The 18,563-nt window shown below is 35.8% G+C and overlaps 1 protein-coding gene across 3 annotated transcripts in view; it reads left to right on the top strand.

The window, feature by feature from the left end:
- Positions 1-11,541, top strand: part of sytl5.L (synaptotagmin like 5 L homeolog) — a 74,438-nt gene extending 62,897 nt beyond the window's left edge. For all 3 annotated transcript variants that reach the window (XM_018246628.2, XM_018246627.2, XM_018246629.2), the window contains 6 exons: positions 69-171; positions 1,857-2,018; positions 3,480-3,588; positions 4,426-4,561; positions 6,576-6,784; positions 8,318-11,541. In XM_018246628.2, the coding sequence (XP_018102117.1) occupies positions 69-171; positions 1,857-2,018; positions 3,480-3,588; positions 4,426-4,561; positions 6,576-6,784; positions 8,318-8,475 (877 nt within the window). In that variant the 3' untranslated portion in view covers positions 8,476-11,541. The remainder of the gene's footprint in view (positions 1-68; positions 172-1,856; positions 2,019-3,479; positions 3,589-4,425; positions 4,562-6,575; positions 6,785-8,317) is intronic.
- The last annotated feature ends 7,022 nt before the right edge of the window (positions 11,542-18,563 follow it).

An 18,563-nucleotide genomic window follows, 5' to 3' on the forward strand; every position in this document is an offset into this window, starting at 1 on the left:
TTATATACGGGAATTCACCTGTTCACCTGTAATTGCCATTTGTGATTTTATGCTGTTTGGAATTACAGATATGTCAAAGCGTATCTTCTCCCTGACAAGTCACGCCAAAGTAAACGCAAGACGAAAATAAAGACGAACACAACTGATCCAGATTTTAATGAAACACTCAAGGTGAGATTATTAGCACAGTTTTATCTCATTATTATTAGTAAATAATAATGAAAAAAATGTGATGCCTATACCATCTTCATTGTTCAATGGTAGAGGAGTGATTTGACAGAAATGATTCTACGTGGCTTTGATTAAAGTCACTATTCATATATCATTCTGCCACCCAGGAGTAATAAATTCTGATTTCCAAATCCACACTAACCCACAAAAAGCATTTATGGGATAAGTGCTATAGACTTACTTTCATTTTCAAAGCACTTTATCATTTTGCTGATCAGTTTTATTCCATTTCCTGCTTCTTCATTTGAAACATGTTTGGAATGTTTATTTTCTGGCTGCATCTTTATCAGTTTGGGAATTATCCCATGTTCTCTTTTCATGTAACCTAGCAACTGTGGAATTAGATGGACCAGAGCATGCTGTGAAGCTTAAGTAGGCTTCTTTCTTGTTTGTTAGGGATTTTATATTACATTTTTTTGCTCTGAGCATCTGAGGGGGTGAATTAGACCTTAATACTAAGCTTCTGTGCTTTGTCATGAGTCAATTCTGTAGTACAGAATGACCTTGTAAAGTAAATTAAAAATCATGGCAATTAAGGATCTAAACAAATCAGCTTGTTTTAGAATGTAACGAAAAAATAGTTAATCAAAAAAACTTTTTTCTTGTTATTCTGAAGCCAAAAACCTATTGATTATTTATAGAAGTTTAAATATTTGTAGTTTTCATTTAAACAAGACCACCATTGATCTGAAGACTATGTATTCTAAAAGTAAGAGGTTATTCTTTTTTATTATGTTTGATTTATATTTTTTCACGCAGTTGGTATATTCTGCTTTGCTATCATATTGTAGAGCATCTCTTTATGAGTATTGGATGGTCTGATTTGTTATGTGTCTGATTGTACAGGGTGATGATTGTCAGGATTGGACACCCAGTTAATGGGCTGGGCATGGGGCAGCTGCTTGATCCCTCTACAGTCAACACAACAAAGGAATACCTTTTAAATTGCAAAAGTTGCACTTGGAGTATATTTAGTTTAATTAAGCATTTTTCCACTCTTTTGGCCCAAATTTTGAAAACTGCCATTTGATTAATGTAAGATTGTTAGTAGTACAGATATAGGATCTATACAAAACCACTCCAAGTACAAGCAGTTGAGATCCTTTAGAAGTCAGTGGACTCTGCTCTGATCCTATTGGACTTTTTTTTAGCTATTCAGACTTTCACTGGTTTTCTGATTTTGTTTTCACTATAAATTATCCAAAAAACTCAACTTTTTAAGGTTTTAGAGATATTCATATTTTTTTCTGCACTTTTTTCCTTCTGTCTGTTTTATATACGGATCTTTTAATAATTTTCCCTGTTGCAACACAAACACTGCCAGACTATGTCCAGTTGTCACAGCACTAATACTCAAATACAGACTTGTGTTATCACCATTCCCTGGGACCAGTCTGGCACTGCTCTTTTTCCAAATAAGATTGTCTTAAACCATCCTTAGACTCCAACATAGACAGAGGAGAGCCTGGCAAAATACAGATATATGGTATGCTAGTATTGTTAGCTCAACCTGTAATACAGTTTACTGCATCTATATATAATGAACAAAAACAATCTAAATGTGTTAAGATATTTATTAAAAGAAGCCATGAGTTGTGAATTGTATTTGTGTGTTATTCTTGCAGTACGTAATCAGTCACACACAACTGGAAACAAGAACTTTACAGCTGACTGTGTGGCACAATGACAGGTTTGGACGTAACAGTTTCTTGGGTGAAGTAGACATTCCCTTGGATTCTTGGAATTTTGAAAACCAAGAAGATGAAAGTTTCCCACTGCAACCCAAGGTATTTTTTTTGTATTAAAACAACCTATCACATATCTATATAGTTATTATATATCTATAATTATTTTATGTTTCTTTCTACATGCACCTCTAAGATCTTAAGAAATAAATTAATTTAAACTTACCAGACTTTTTGCTCAACAACTAATCTTCATAGTCTCCATGTAGCAAACTATAGGGTCTTGTCAGTGATCTAGAATGAACAGGGAACCCCAACCTTTTTTACTCATGAGCCACATTCAGATGTAAAAAGAGTTGAGGAGCTGGGTGGTGCACTGATAGGTACTCTGACCATTTGTGGCCCAAATGTGGACTGTCAGCTTACAGGAGACTCTTTTTGTCAGTACACCTGGTTTTTATGCAACAAAAACTCACCTCCAAGTAAGTAATTCAAAAATAAGCACCGGCTTTAAGGCCATCAGGAGCAAAATCCAAGGGGTTTGTAAGCAATATTTTACTTGTTAGCCACAGGTTGGGGGATTATTGCCCTAAAGTTTTTAGGGACATTGTATCAACCAGCAAATACAACAGTCCTAGAAAAATATTAACTACTCAAAATGTCTCCATGGAATTCATTACTATGCCTTCATGCCAACTCAGTTCTGAACTGCCTTCATTCACCAAATGCAAAAAGGCAAGTGACTGTAAATGTAATCCATATTTGAGCCACTAGCATCATCTGTAAGTAGGCAGTAAGGAGTGGCATGTAGGTTAGAGGCTAGGTAAACATAAGTGTCCAAAAAAGCTGTATTCCATTTTATTTTTCAGATATAAATAGTGTTCGCTATGTTTACTAAAGAATTTCCTATCTGATCATCATTTTGATCTCAGTATACCTTAGAATGGTGGCTATTTCTAATGAACTTGTAATTATAAATCACTCTGGCAGTTTTTTAAGCTAAGAACAAACTAGCCAAATAAAGCTGACTTTTTTGCAAGGGACTAATAATATTGCTGACAAGATCCAGTGATCTTGGTACAGGTGTATGTGAGGGCTGTCCTTCACATTTTGGTCAACTTTCTGTCAGCCTTAAAGAGACCTAATGGCATATTAGCAGAAACAACATCATTATAATAAAATACCTGATGACAACATAGAGGTAATGTGTATATAAACTGAATAAAATGCAGGAACAATACATTGAAAATATATGATAACCTATTTTGGGGCCTATTTATCATGCTGTATAAAAAGTGGGCTAAACATTACCGGTGATGTTGCTCATAGCAACCAATCAGATCTTGTTGAAATCTAATTGCTGATCGGCAACTGCTCTGGGCATCATCACCGGTAATACTTCACTCCACTTTTTACACAGCATGATAAATAGGCCCCTTGTGTATTCATGTTAACAAAGCTCACTTAATAGACCCATTTAAAAGTTTAATTTACCAACCTTTTCCTAATGAAACATACAGTATCCTATTGCTTTTAATGTCTGATTAAAATTTTGTTTTTAAGATGGACCTGGCATCTGATGTCACTTTACAGTATAAGGGAGAAATAACAGTTGGTTTACGTTATGTTACTCCAGAGAAAAACCTGACTCTTCCTTTAGATAAAGTTACAGGTATGCATTCCAGGTTATTTGTACATCCATTGTGAAGGGAGCCAATTCCTGAATGAGTTTCACTGGCATTTAAATAGCTGTAACAGTCATAGGAAAGCTACTCTACAAGCCAGTGTATTATTTTTAGATGTCTTGGTGGTAAGGGATGGTCACTAGAGATGAGTAAAATTTTTGGCCTGGTTTCGCCGCAATACAGATGCCCATAGAATCCAATGGGTGAAAAAAATTGTTGCACATGAAAAAAATGTTGTGTGGGGAAAAAAAATTGTCACGCGTCAAAAAAGGTTTGTCGCCCATAGACTTCAATGCATTTGGCAAGTTTTTTGGGTTCCCCAAATTTTCAGCGAACCAAAACTGGTCAGATTCACCCATCACTAATGGCCTTTGCATAGAGATAAATGTACAGATCAGAATACATTTTGTTTTTTTCAAACCACCATCCTATGTGAAGAGGCTTATTTCACATACCAAGTTTATTAGAACAAATATAATTATTCATGATGATCACTTGCGTGATATTAGGTTATAAGGAATACAATACTGTTTTGAGGTATGTCACCCAAAGCATGATCACTGGTGACTGTTACACAATTGAATAAGTCTAGTGAGAATATAGCCAACATATTGATATATAATGGTATACCCGAGGGACACTTCAGTAGCAATTACAGGTATACATCCTTTAGGTTCTAATCCATTATTAGCAGATAGCTCAGCCTCGTGATCAGATTTTTGGAACATGTACTAGCCTTCATTTTGATGAAGAAACACTGATGTGTTCAGAATGTATGTTTGTGTTTGGTACAATGTTATGCATTTTGTATTTCTTCTTAACAGAGAAAAAAAGTTTTAAGAAATCAAAGAAAGCAAATATTAAAGTGCCAAGTGGAGGACTGGTAGAAGTGTTTATTAAAGACGCCAAAAATTTAACTGCAATGAAATCTGGGGGTTCGTCAGACACATTTGTCAAAGGGTAAGTATTAGTAATAATGAATTAGTAGTAATGAATTGATATTGATATCATTATTTTATTTAGCGCTTTATTTACAGGATCTTGGGTGCTGTTTAGGGACTTAGTAAATGGTTCATCAGTGGTTTCAACCAGGAGCCCAGTTTGTTCTATACTGAGAAAACTGCAATCATTGTTGGGTCCGAGTGCTCCTCATTCATATGCTGTTATCAGCTGTCTGCCTGCTACAGTATTTTACTGTGGAGGATTCACTGAAAATAACTCATGGAAAGATTTTCTTTTGGGCCCATGAAGTTGTAGCTTTTACAACTAGCTGTACATTTTTCATGGTGCTGTGAAGATAACTGAATAATATCGCTCTTAGTATTACAAGTATTTTTTTGCTGCTTGGTCACCTAGGGGCTAATTTATGATGAGGATGAGTAAGGAATCCCTACTCCCCATTGGTTATCGAAATTGTAAAATGGGTGGTTTACCTTCTGGTAAGTTATAGTATGTCATAGAATGTCCTGTCCTTAGCAATAGATCTTAATTTTTTATGTATTTGCTGCCTTTTGCCTCTTTCCATCAGAAAAATCCCAGCAACCCAAAAACAATTACAGGTATGGTATCTGTTATCTGGAAACCCATTATCCAGAAAGCTCAGAATTATGGAAAGGCCATCTCCCATAGACTCCATTTTATCCAAATAATCAAGATTTTAAAAAAATTATTTCCCTGTTCTCTGTATTAATAAAATAGTAACACTTGATTGACACTCCGATAAAATGAATCCTTAGTAGAGCCAAAACAGCCTATTGGGTTTATTAAATGTTTACATGATTTTCTAGTAAACGTAGGATCCAAATTACAGAAAGACCCCTTATCTGAAAAACCCCAGGTCCCAAGCATTCTGAATAACAGGTGCCATACCTGTACTCTGTGAGGCTACAATTTTATTGTTATTTTTACTTTTTATTAGTTTTTATTGCTGTTTATGTCCTCTTTATTAATATAGTCTCCTGTTCAAACCACTGCCTAAATTTGATCTTAGCAATCATACAACCATAACATTTCAAACTGGCGGCTGCAAAGAAAAAAACACAAAAATAAAAAGAATGAAGACCAAGTGCAGATTGTAAACCTCATACTTAAGTATTATGTAAAGATTTGCTCTAGTTTGTTCTAGTAAATAGAATGTTAGACATCCAGTCACTCCAGCCTTTATACTGTACATTACATTTACCCAGTTTTATATTTATACTGAACAATTCTAATCTTTCAGTAATTCACATATATATATGATACACTAAATTCACACCTATAGCTATACCTAATGCTCATTTGCAGCAAGCAATTTTTAATGTACCCTGAATTAGACAGAGCTGTTTTGCTAAATGAGTTTGGCACTGTGTATCTCTAAATACCCTGCGATATTCTTCTTTGTCTTCTTCTTTAGTTGCAGCCAGCAAGCGTCACAAATGATAGTGTCTGTAGAACACAGACACTAAGGGTGGTTTCAGACGAGGCTACTGGGGGAGATTAGTCACCCAGCGACAAATCGGCTCTTCTTCAAGCGACTAATCTCCCCTTAATGCCTTCCCGTCGGTGATTTACATTCCCGAAGTCGCCTTTCCGACTTCTGAAAATGAAAATGTTTAGTCGGCCGAAGAAGAGGCAATTTGTCACTGGGCGACTAATCTCCCCCAGTAGCCTCGTCTGCCACCACCCTAAAGGGCTAGTTTTAACATTCGTGATTGCGTATGCTGCAATCAGTTTATTATTTCACAATCTATTTTTCCCCCAGTTTCTAAAACCTGCATCTTAGCAGACATCAGGGGGTAAGATTTTTATTTTTACAAATGCCTTTAGAAAAAAAAATTGATTTAGCCTGAAAAACAAGTTTGCGGTAAAACACAATCAAAAGCAGTAATAAATTAGCCCCATAATATCTGGCTTTCGCCACTCATGAAATTCTGTATGTTGATATATTGATGATAATTGATAACTCCCATGTGTTTATTTTTATATTATATAGATATCTGCTGCCAGATAACAACAAATCAACAAAGCACAAAACACCAGTAGTAAAAAAGTCAGTTAACCCAGAGTGGAATCACACGTTCACTTTTAGTGGTTTGCAGACATCTGACCTATCGAATGTCTGTGTAGAACTGACAGTGTGGGGCAAGGAGTCTTTGACTAATAACGTATTTCTTGGAGGAGTCTGCTTGGGATGCGGCAGTGGTAAGTCCCAGACAGTCAATGTGCTTAAAACAAGTGTTTTTGAAACTTCAGACTAAGTCTGTCAGCTGGAACTGCAGGTTTCCATTCCATTCTAGATTTTACTGTCACTATAAATTTTAAATACCTGAAGTACAATAGCATGCGGTGTACTTTGTTACTCATTTAAAATCATCCACAAAGTGCCTGAATATACGTTTATATTTCAGAAAATGGGAATCACCATGTCTAAAACTCTGCTATCCAAAAATGCAAAAAGAAGCATGTTCACACTACTATGCTAGATTCTCATGTCCTGCAAGACATTTTTAGTTGCTTGCGGAATCCTGGTTTCCAGTGACCAACTTGTGGGCCATTGCCCTTAATCAGTGCCAATAAAAGGGCATAGTTTTGGCATGCACAATCTATGTGTGTTTTGGGTATCCCTGGAGTATGCAATTTCAGCATCAAAATAGTCTGTAGTTTTTACAGCTTTCAGTTTCAGCTTCAGTTTTGATTCAGTAATGGAGACTTAGTAATGGTGGGATCCAACACACATTCACACTTTAGCCACTGCAGCTAAAGTTAAAGGTAACTAAAATTAAATTTGGCAATAACTAAGGGGCCTTTTTACTAACATTCGAATTTCTATTTTTCCATCAAATTTTTTCTCTAAAAATTCAAGATGAAAATCTCAAATAATACAAAATATAAAAACAAATTTGGCAATAAAATCAGTTGAGGGACTATAGAAGTCAATGGGAACTGTGCTGATCCTAGCCATTCTGACCTTAAGGCTTTCTGGGGGGGGGGGGTTTGCTAGTAATTGTCCAAAAATGTATATTTTGAGTTTTAGAGATATTCATATTTCTTTTTTGGATCATTCATCACACATGGGAAAGGGTGCACAGTTTTCCATGTTTTTTCACACTTTGAACCCTACCCCATAGGTGTTTGCTAAAAGATGCCATCCTGCAATGACTACAGCTCTACCCATATTAAGCAGCACTGTATCCATGAGAGACGGGTGGGAAAGAAGACCCCTCTCCCACCCCCTAACTTGCACATCATTCACATGCAGATCACAGATATGCCATGGGCAAAAGTACTTTTTGACTAACCACTGAGATGCAAGATTTTAAATGTAACATGCCCCAAATATTACGTATGTAACAATGATAATGACTTTTGAAAATGTGGATAATATGAACTCTAAGGGGTGTTTACATTTTTAATGTTTATTGACCAAAGACATGTAACAAAATGTGCGGTGTGTTATTTGTTTGTACCTCTATATAACAGTCAGTCAGCGGGTAGCATTTATTAGTCAGCTTTAAAAAAGCAAAAATCTTATTGGTTGCTGGGCATGACTAGACCTGTGTAAATCCTGCACTTTTAATCACAGTAACTTCAGTAATAGGGTTTCCAGTCTACTTTGCTAAAATTTGAAATATAGTGTTTTATTTTATTTGCTGCTTTTATTGTGCTGTCTTACATTAATTGAGATTTCACACAAATCATGCTACTTTATTCTTTTCTTTCCTTTACAATCCCTAGGTGTAAGTTATGGTGATGTTGTAGACTGGATGGATTCTCAAGGGGAAGAACAATTTCTGTGGCAAAAGATGATGGATAGTCCAGGAACTATGGTTGAAGCAACACTAATGCTACGGCCGACCATGGCAAAGAAGAAATACAATAGTGTGAAGGCTTAGACACTCAGCATACAGTACTGAAACTGATTACAATTTGAACTCAGAAGCAAGGTTGCTGTTTTTCCATTAAGACTTGTTTAAACCTTTGGCTGCTGTTAGTACTGTAATTAAGCACATTTTTAGGTGGAAACACAGAACATGTATTATAATGCCAGTGACGCTTTTTACAAGACCATTGTGTGTTGCATTTAACAGGAATAAAGATACTGTTAATTTGCAGCACCCCAACCTTGTATATAATACCTCTGCTTAATAATGTCTTAATTATGAAGCCATTAGCATGGAGTTTCACACACAGAGAGATGTCACTTATATAGAAATTCATAGCATTACTGTGCAACAGAAAATTCTGGAATACAAATTATAATCTTTAATGGCACGACAATGAAGGATATTAGTCCAATATCGTAAACTACCACACTTCCTCGCCTTTCCTTTGATTCTCCAGCCTGGTGGTGCAGATCCCAGATGGTCGGCACACGTCAGTTACATAAAAGTAGATTCTTAGAAGAGAGTTGCACAAACACCAATTTTGTTGCCGGTGAGGAGCTTACACCTTTTTTTATTGTCACCACCCGTGCATCAACGTTTTTTTTGGGGGGGGGGGGCGGTTCACCCTCTCTTTATCAGGATAAAAACACAAGTGCTACCAAAGACATTTAAAGCCTAGCTTAACACAATTACCCATAATTATCAGAGTGCTTTGTGAATCCATAGTGAGGCTTGACACTCAATTCCATCATGTTACAAGTCCATTGTCCAGAAATGATATACAGACACCTGTACAAACACATTAAAGGGGCAATCTACCCCATTGTTCAACATGAGTGCAAAGAGTAAGGATTGTGCTATTTTTGATTGTTTTAATCAAGTAATCAAGTAAAGCTGGAACATACTCCATGTTTGATCCCTAGTTACTAGTGCACAGACAATCTGACTCCCTGCTTATCTGTAGGTCAAGACAGTGGGGGAAGGGATGGTGTAGTGCACTGGTAATCTAATCTACCTCACAAGAACCAAACGTGTAGTTTGTCTCTTTGTTTGCCATGTTTAGCTCAAGGAATAACAAAAACCATCGTTTTTTTGTAATTAAAACAATAGACATAAAGTATGTTTAGGACAAGGCCTAATCATTGCACTCATGTTGAATAAAATGGTATTTTGTCCCTTTAAAAAAAAGAATAATTTGATGTTTCTGTGATTAGCACTACATCTGTAAGTAAGTAATGGATAACAGATATAAAAGTATAACTGACAAATGATGCATTTTGCTTACCCAGTCAGAAGCTAGTTTCATAACCCAAATTAATATTTCAATCTCAAAGTTATTCTAACTAAACTGATTTGTTGAAATTTGTTTTTTAACCGCATTTTACAGATTATGTATCGTGGTGGTATCACAAAAGAGGATAAAAAGAGGGCTAGCCAGTCTTAGGTTCAAAGAGCGGGATCTGCTGTATCATTTTCCCCTCTCCCCGGCCCCTCTCGTACCTTGTACTGGCAAAAAGTAGAAATGTGCCACAAGCAGGTAGGGATTGGAGCAGGGGAGGTACAAATGGTTTGTAATCTTAACACATAACCAACCCTACCTTTGCAAATAATGGTATAAATATTTATAAAGGAAGGCTAGTATTTATTTTTTCAAAGCAGAAACCTTATCTACAGTCCATAAATATTAGGCAATTCCTGAAATTTTTGAAATGGAGTACATTTAGGCATTACAGTATTCGTTACATAAAGCTTCCAGTGCTGCAGCTTTTGTTTTTTCCAGTAATAGCACGGGTGGCCTATGTGTTCGGGAGGAAAAATATGATTTGATTCACTTTTGCCAAGTAGGCATTTTTTAACATAGCCTTTAAATCAATCTGAATTTTTGTGTTAGCCAAGGTATTTTATTTCTTTTCCAGCACGTTAAATGGAAACATCACAATGTGTCATTAATGGCAAAAGCACAGTAGGAGAAAACTGACATTTGGTTATATCTGAGTGCCATATTTCCCAACCAAATAATGATGGCTGTTTACCCCTGTTGATTACAAAAGCCTCAGCTACTCATTTTCACATTGAGAAATCAGTTTCTTAATCTTAAATTATCTATGTATTGAAATGAATTTTCAATCAATTAATTTCAGTGTACAGTATATTATCTAATAATATCCTTTAGAAAACTAGATTTTTTTTATTATTGTATATTAATGTACTAACAGGAGATGTATCATTCTCATTTTGCTTTCTGCTGCTTTTTAAAGGACATGTTAAAAAAAACATTATGCATCACATATAGCTGGTATATACTTACAAGTATGCACCAACTCCAACATTGTTTACTATATAAACCCTTGGCCCTGGGTGTCACACAATGATGCCTAGAGTAGAAGGGCTTAAAGCCAGATTTGTCGCTGTACATTTATTTAATAATTATACTTGATCAAAGAAGTTCAGCCAGATATGGGAAGCTATTATAAGCGGCACTACATAGACAGGAACTTATGCCCGTTCTGTTTATTGTATTGTTGACATAAGGCTCACATAGAGTTTGCCTTTAAAGGGGCAGTTTATCTTTAAAATATTTTTTTTGCTTGATGTAAACAGTAATTTTCCAAGAAGAACTGCAGTCATAAATATAAAATGTTATTTGGTTAGTGACCCTGGGAACCAGAAAGCTGCATTTTTATTGTTATTAGTATTTATTTTCACTAATTTTTATGCTCAGACTACGTCCTATTAATCTTCCAGTCTGCTATTCAAACCACGGTCTGGTTACTAGGGTATCTGGTTCAATTACACTGTTTACATGAATCTAAAATGTAAGTTCAAGGTAAACTGCACCGATAAGCTTATGAATTGCTGCCTGAGCTGAGTGCTAAAAAAGCCATACTGATCCTAGTTTGGGAACTGATCCTGTTTCTAGAAAGCTGCCCACATATGAGATGCTGGACAATTACACCAACAATAAATCTGACATTTACAAAACTGTACCATAGATTTTTTTTTATTGCAATTTCATTTATGTTAATGTGAAGTAGTTCAGTGCATTTCAAAATAAACTTGTCATTTTAAATCTCATTACCTGTGCTTTCATGGAGCTTTTCTCCAGTTGTTGGTACTATGTGGGTGCCATCTTACAGCTAGCAATGATCCCTTTCTAATCCTACACCACCCTTCTCTTCCTTCTCCTGCAATGCTTCACCCTGCTGTTGAACAACCCAAAAACTTGAATTGAGTTTTCCTCGGCAAAAAACTTGAATCACTTAAATTGATTTGTTTTGGAGAAAAACCCACTGAAAAAAACTTGAACATCATGAAGGCTATTAACATCTTCAAATGGTTCAATGGACCTCTGCCATTGACTTCTATATGACCTTGACATGTTTTAGTTTAAGTATTTTCTGATTCAAGCTATTTCCAGCTTCAGGGTATAATAATCTCAAATAATGTACGTTTGTTTTAACCTGAAAAATTTAAATGTTTTATTCTTAACCTGAAAATTTGAGTTTTTATTGAAAAATGCCCTCAATAATTAGAATTTTTCATGGAAAAACTACTCTACCTTTGATAAATAACCCCATCCATGTTCTCATATGTACAGTATTAAGGTCCTAGCAAGTTATCAGCAAGTACCAATAAAGGTCTTGAAACGAATGAAAAGGCTATTTAATTGGTTGATCCATTGGGCATATTCAATAGAATTATGAAATACTGTTTTTAAGGCCAGTATTCCCTGAAGTTTTCCAGTGAACTCGAAACATCTTTCCAATAAGATATAATGTATATTTTGTATTATTGACATTTTACAAAGATGTTTTTTCCTAAATTAAAAAAAAACACATATAGGGGTGATGGCCAACAGATTTGTCTCCTGTGATAAAAATGCACACCTAAGGGAGACAAATTCCCGAAAAAATGTTTCTCCACCAGCAATAACTTCCTTGCGCATAGGTTTTATAAATAAAATATTATTCTAAGCAACTTTTCCATATACATAAATTTAAACAGTGTTTATTTGCAAGAACAGTGTAATTGCCACTGTATTATGTGTCTGCTCCTTTCTCCACTTCCGGTTCAGATTTTTGAAACAATTCACCCCTCCATTCAGTTCAACAGTTCAACTCTCCTCTGTGATCAGGTGAATACAATTTAGCTGGTGCTACATTGTTTTAAAAGTCAGGACTAGCATTTACAGGTATGGGACCTGTTATCCAGAATGTTTTGGACCTGGGGTTTTCCAGATATGAGAATTTGGAACTTTCCAGATAATTCGTAATTTGGAACTTTTTAAGTCTACTATAAAAACATATAAACGTTAAATAAACCAAATAGGACTGTTTTGCCTCCAATAAGGATTAAAATAATTATATCTTAGTTGGGATCAAGTACAATGTAATGTTTTATTATTACAGAGGAAAAGGTAATATATTTTGATTTTGAAATATTTGATTAAATGGAGTCTATGGGAGATGACCTAAATGTCCCTTTATTATAGCAAAACTATGTATATAGTCTAAAGAGCAATGTATTTTCATGCAAAGCTAAACACTTTCTTACTCTAATAAGTGGTATAATCCTAGCAAAACATATCTGATCTCTAAATAATTTACTTGATAGATTATTGAAGGATTTCTCCCAGACAAAAGCCGCCTTGCTTCAAGCTGCTTTCATGAACAATTCTTAATTTAGGCGGTTATTATTACAGAAGCAACGCTTTACCTCTCTATTAAACATTCATGCACATTAGTGTGGGTGTTTGAGTCCCTTCATTAAACAGTCTATTGTCCTGCATTTAGTAATCTATTTTTAATTATTAGGATTTATACAGCTGTTGTGTTTTGACAGTGACACTAGGACCCAAATGTAGGATACTGTGATTTTATGGAACAGCTAAGGCTGAGTTATTTGTGATGCCACATTACCAGACTATAGGGGTGTATTTTAAAACACACTACTTAAGCTTACTGCTAAAGGTCTGTGGTTGCCTTTGGTTGGTACAGAAGCCCAAAACATAGGGGCACATTTACTCAGCTCGAGTGAAGGATTAGAATAAAAAATACTTCGAATTTCGAAGTATTTTTTTGGCTACTTTGACCATCGAATTGGCTACTTCGACCTTCAACTACGACTTCGACTTCATATCGAACGTTTCGAACTAAAAATCGTTTGATTATTCGACCATTCGATAGTCGAAGTACTGTCTCTTTAAAAAAAACTTTGAACACCTACTTCGCCACCTAAAACCTACCGAGCATCAATGTTAGCCTATAGGGAAGGTTTCCATAGGCTTTCTAGCCAATTTGTGATCCGAGAAAAACCGAACGATTTTCCTTCGATCGTACTAAATGCGGTAAATCCTTTGACTTCGATATTCGAAGTCGAAGGATTTTACTATGACGGTCGAATATCGAGGGTTAATTAACCCAAACTAAATGTTATTGTTGTGTCTAGTGATGGGCGAATTTATTCGCCAGGCGCGAATTCGCGGTGAATTTGCGCGATACGCCGCCAGCAAATAAATTCGCGAAACGCCTGCGAAAATTCGCATCAAAAATTCGCCGGTGTCAAAAAAAATTTTCCCAAAAACGGGCGCCGGCGTTTTCGCAAAATTCGCAATCTTTTCGGCGAAACGGTGCAAATTCGTCCATCACTAGTTGTGTCCTCTGTCGCCCGTCCCTCCCACTGGATCACACACATACTGTACGCAGAACTAGTGCCTAGTCCCTAGTAATCCAGAAACAAAGTCAGCTGCGGGGGTATTTAAATTCAACCTCCTTCTCGTCCAGTGACGTTTCTGTGCCACCGCAGGCTCTGCGATCTTTGACTCGTCAGCACTGCTAAGGACCCCCCTTCACCTAGAAGCGGTAAGTGCCCCTTTTTTTACACATTTACACACACACACACATACATGCATTAACACATAAACAGTACACATATTACTAAAGGTCGGTTTTTTTCTTGCTTTTCTGCATTGTATTTTTGCACATATTAAAACCCTCACGTACACATATACATACATTTGCACACTTTTTAGAGCTGTACACACATGCATAGGTTTTTTTTTTAACTTTTTTTTTTTAGTTGTTCATTTTATCAGTTTCCCAAAAAACTGTTGATTTCACATCATGACTATTGGATCAAGCATTCTGACCGATAACCACGCTGTCGGATCTGTTATTTTGTTATTTCATTGATACTACCTAATTGTATTTGATTTTTGTGATTTTATTGCGGTTTTATGCTTGCATTATTGTTTGTTATGGTTTTTTTATAGCATTGTTTGCACTTTTTTTATAGCATTGTTACATTTTTAGCAATTTTAGCAATGTGTACATTTCAAAAATATATGGTTTTGGGGGTCTTCGTACACTTAGGAGGTTGTTGTGACACATAATACACAGAGTGATACACATCAATTTTTTTAAATGGTTTTACATTTATGAATTCTCCTCTAATGGAGCTAATAAACGTTATGTTTTAATTGGGTCTGATACATCAGTGGATTGAAAACTGCTTATGACACATTTGCCACTTTATTAATGAATTATTTATGAATTTATTTCAATTGATTCAAAAACCGCACCGCAATGGTTTTCACATAATGAGCTTTATTAATTAATTGAGTGATAATTAATTATTTACACATTAAAAAGTGATTTTCTTTATTTATATTTGTTCCAGTCACGTACAATGAACTTTATACTAATAAGTTTATGGATTGTGCGAAACCAATAACTCTTCTAGCAGTTCCTTTCTTTTGGGTACCAAAACTTTTTTGCGTAAATGCAAGCCATCAAATTAGTATGCACAAGGTAGATTTTGGGGTCTTTACATGCTATATACTTCAATAAACCTATGATCATTGTGTATCAAATTGTTCAGTGGATCAAATTGTTCAGTGGATCCTATTTAGGGTATTTAAATTTGGTACCTAATAGTATGTGGGAGATAAGATGCTGCCAGGTGCAAGTTTTGAGGTGATATATTTAACCCATTTTGGATTTGCCAGAATCTGTTCTTTCTAGTAATGTGTCATTTTCTAGGGTAAACCTACTGCGGAATGTTTGGCCTTAAATCAGAAGTATGCAGTTTTGTGGAGCAGTGCTTTGGAAATTTGTTAGTGTACTGCTTGGAGTTTTTGACCTATTCAAGTGAGAAATCTCCATAAAACTATATTTATATATTTGGTATTGGCACGTTCCAGAAACATAGAACTTTTCAAATCTGCTGAGTTCTCGTATATAAAATAAATTATGTTTTTTGATATATGTGCTTGTATTATGTGAGACATGATTATTTTTTTACAGAAGTGGAGTTACACCAAAATTCTACCAAAATTTTAGCTTAGTTTGTCCTGAAAAAAAACTATATATTGTTTTCCTGGGTAAACTAAAAGACCATCCCAGGAAAGGCCCCTAAAGTGAAAAATGTTCAAAAATCGTCTTGCACATAAAAGTACCAAATCAGCCTGCAGTGAAAGGTTTAAAGCATATATCAGATATGTGGGAACTAGAAAATGGGGCATGTATATTGGTCCTAGCAAAACCTCACAGCAATTAATTCATAAGCAACAGTGGTATGAAAACAAGCACCTTGGCTGAGATTGTTATTGTTAAAAAACATGTCGTTTTTGTTACTTGCCCTGCTGTTCTGTGATTTTTCAATGCAGGCCCGCCTTCCTGAGTCGCCCTTTATTCCCTCTACACAGAAGGGGATTTTCTGTCATTTTTATCTCTTGCTTTAGCAAACAACATTTTTATCATCTCTTCTAATCCCCCTTAAATGTGCATTAGGTGCTTGGCAACCGGACATCATGTCATTTCCTCATATTATTTCTGTTCCCTTATTTTATGCTGAAAATACTATACATTTTTACTTAAATGCACACAAGACTCTAGCAGCCAAATTAGTAACATTGTGTGTATGCTCTTAGTACAAGGTACATTTGAAGATAAATACAAATACCCGACCAGGGGTCTGTTGATCAGTGATGATAAACGTTAACAAATGCCTGCTTGGGACATCTTTCCTGCTACATTTTACAAGCCAGGGAACTTTGTATTATTCATCTTTCTATTCAGGCCCTTTACTATTCATATTCCAGTCAACTAAAAGATGGACAACCCCTTTAAAGTTGTATGACTCGTTAATACTTAACAAACTGTGTTAATGAGGCCATATTACAGTAATAATTACAGTAAAAAACAGTGGTGTAACTTGTTGCCTAAGGCCCATCTGCAAAAAACATGGGGGGATGGCATTCATGCTTGAGTCGATACTCCCTCTGCACTCATTCTCTCATGCGCTGCACACCACAAAAGAATGTGCCAGTGGCAAATTTATTTTGCAAGAGGTTCATGCTAGGGGAGACTCCAAAACTTCAGTCTATATGTGGTCCTCAAGTATATGCAAATTGGCATTTTGACACTCAAGTTATGGGATAACATAATGTGCTTTTAGTACAAGGGGTCAGTTACAACCCACTAGTGCAGTTTGCAATTTTGGATGCAATCATCATGTTTTCTTTTTACCCAACCTGTAGATCCATAACCTATATTAAAGCACTCATCATTCAACCCCATGTTTATTTATGGTGATACAACTCCACAGTGACTTCTAATATTCTTTGCTATATGATTAAAACTATTGACTCTCAGAGAAAGTGGAAAATTAAAAAGACACTGAGACATGATATATGATATTGAAATCTGTGCTTTTCTTACAGTGTGTGTATTCCTTAAATACAGAGCTGGATTTCAGGGCGCAGAATGATGTTACCTAATAATCATTTGTTTCAAAAGTCATTGGAGATAGCATGCAGTGCTTAATATCCCTGTCGTAGCTGAATAGATATCTTTAGAATATAAAATAAGCAAGCTACAAGCATTCTGTTTCCTATAATAAAAAGGAATAAAGGGATTTGGGAAAAGTGATTGATTAAACTGCAGAAACCTACAGTATTGTTACTGTATTGAGTGCCATAAAAATGAATAATGACTATTCCTACCAGCCGCAGGGGGATTGAGAGCAATGCATAGAAGAAAGAAAGTTCTAAAAAGCTAGGTATTTTAGCTTTTCAATTCAGTATCAATTATACAAAAAGTAAATTTTCAAATGCAGTACCCCTGAGTGAAATGAACTAATTGTTTATTCAAATGATTCAGTGAGTGTGGATACTGGTGGAGCCTTTATGCTATATAAAAATGGCTAATGAGAACATGTGGCCACAATAGGTGGTAAATGCCTCTGGTAAAATACACCGAAAATGATTTATGTTCTATCAGCATCCAATATCCAAGTTAGCTAGTTGCCCATACCGAGCCCTAAACTGTCAATCTGGATTCTGGCAAGATTCTGGCAAATGTAAGAGGTGCTGCTGTAAGATACCATAGAAGTCACTATTTATTGAGCTGTTGGGCAGTTATTTTGTGTACTTCAAATGCCAGGGCCCTTTTTGAATTCCAGTTGGGGCGTGGATCAAACTATATTATTATGCAGCACTGATTTTAAAGAGCTGAGAATTTTAGCCTTATAAGGGCTCATTTACAAAGCAAGTGCAAAGTGCCCAGAAATGATATTCACAAAAATACTTGCTCTTACACATGATCGTTATAACTTGCACATATTGGTTACGCACAGACTTTGATGAACTGCATGCTATAGAGCACAACCTGCAAAGTACATGATGAAAAGCAGTCCCTGAATATACACCTGCCCTGCAACACAATTATTGATTTAAACATTAGCTAAGGAAACCATCTTTGTAACTTGCATGGTATTTACCACACCAGACTGATTTGTGCTTGCATTGATAAATCTTGTGCAAGGTGCAGAGTGTGCTATTACTATCAAAATCTGGGGAGGGGCAAACTGCATTGCGGGTAGCCCTAGTAGGTTTATGTCCTTGTTGCACACTATTCCAATAGCTAGGCTCAGGTGCACGGTAAATAGTTCATATGTTGTAGAACAGTCCAGTGTTGGGTTGGAAACATTATAAAAATGTATTTATTGTAGCATGAACAATTTTAGGGGCAGATTTTCTAAGGTTCGAATGAATTTTCGAAGTACAAAAAGTTCTTAATTTCGAAGTAATTTTTTGA

This window comes from Xenopus laevis, chromosome 2L (assembly GCF_017654675.1).
Source record: "Xenopus laevis strain J_2021 chromosome 2L, Xenopus_laevis_v10.1, whole genome shotgun sequence".
In the NCBI taxonomy this organism is placed as follows: domain Eukaryota; kingdom Metazoa; phylum Chordata; class Amphibia; order Anura; family Pipidae; genus Xenopus; species Xenopus laevis.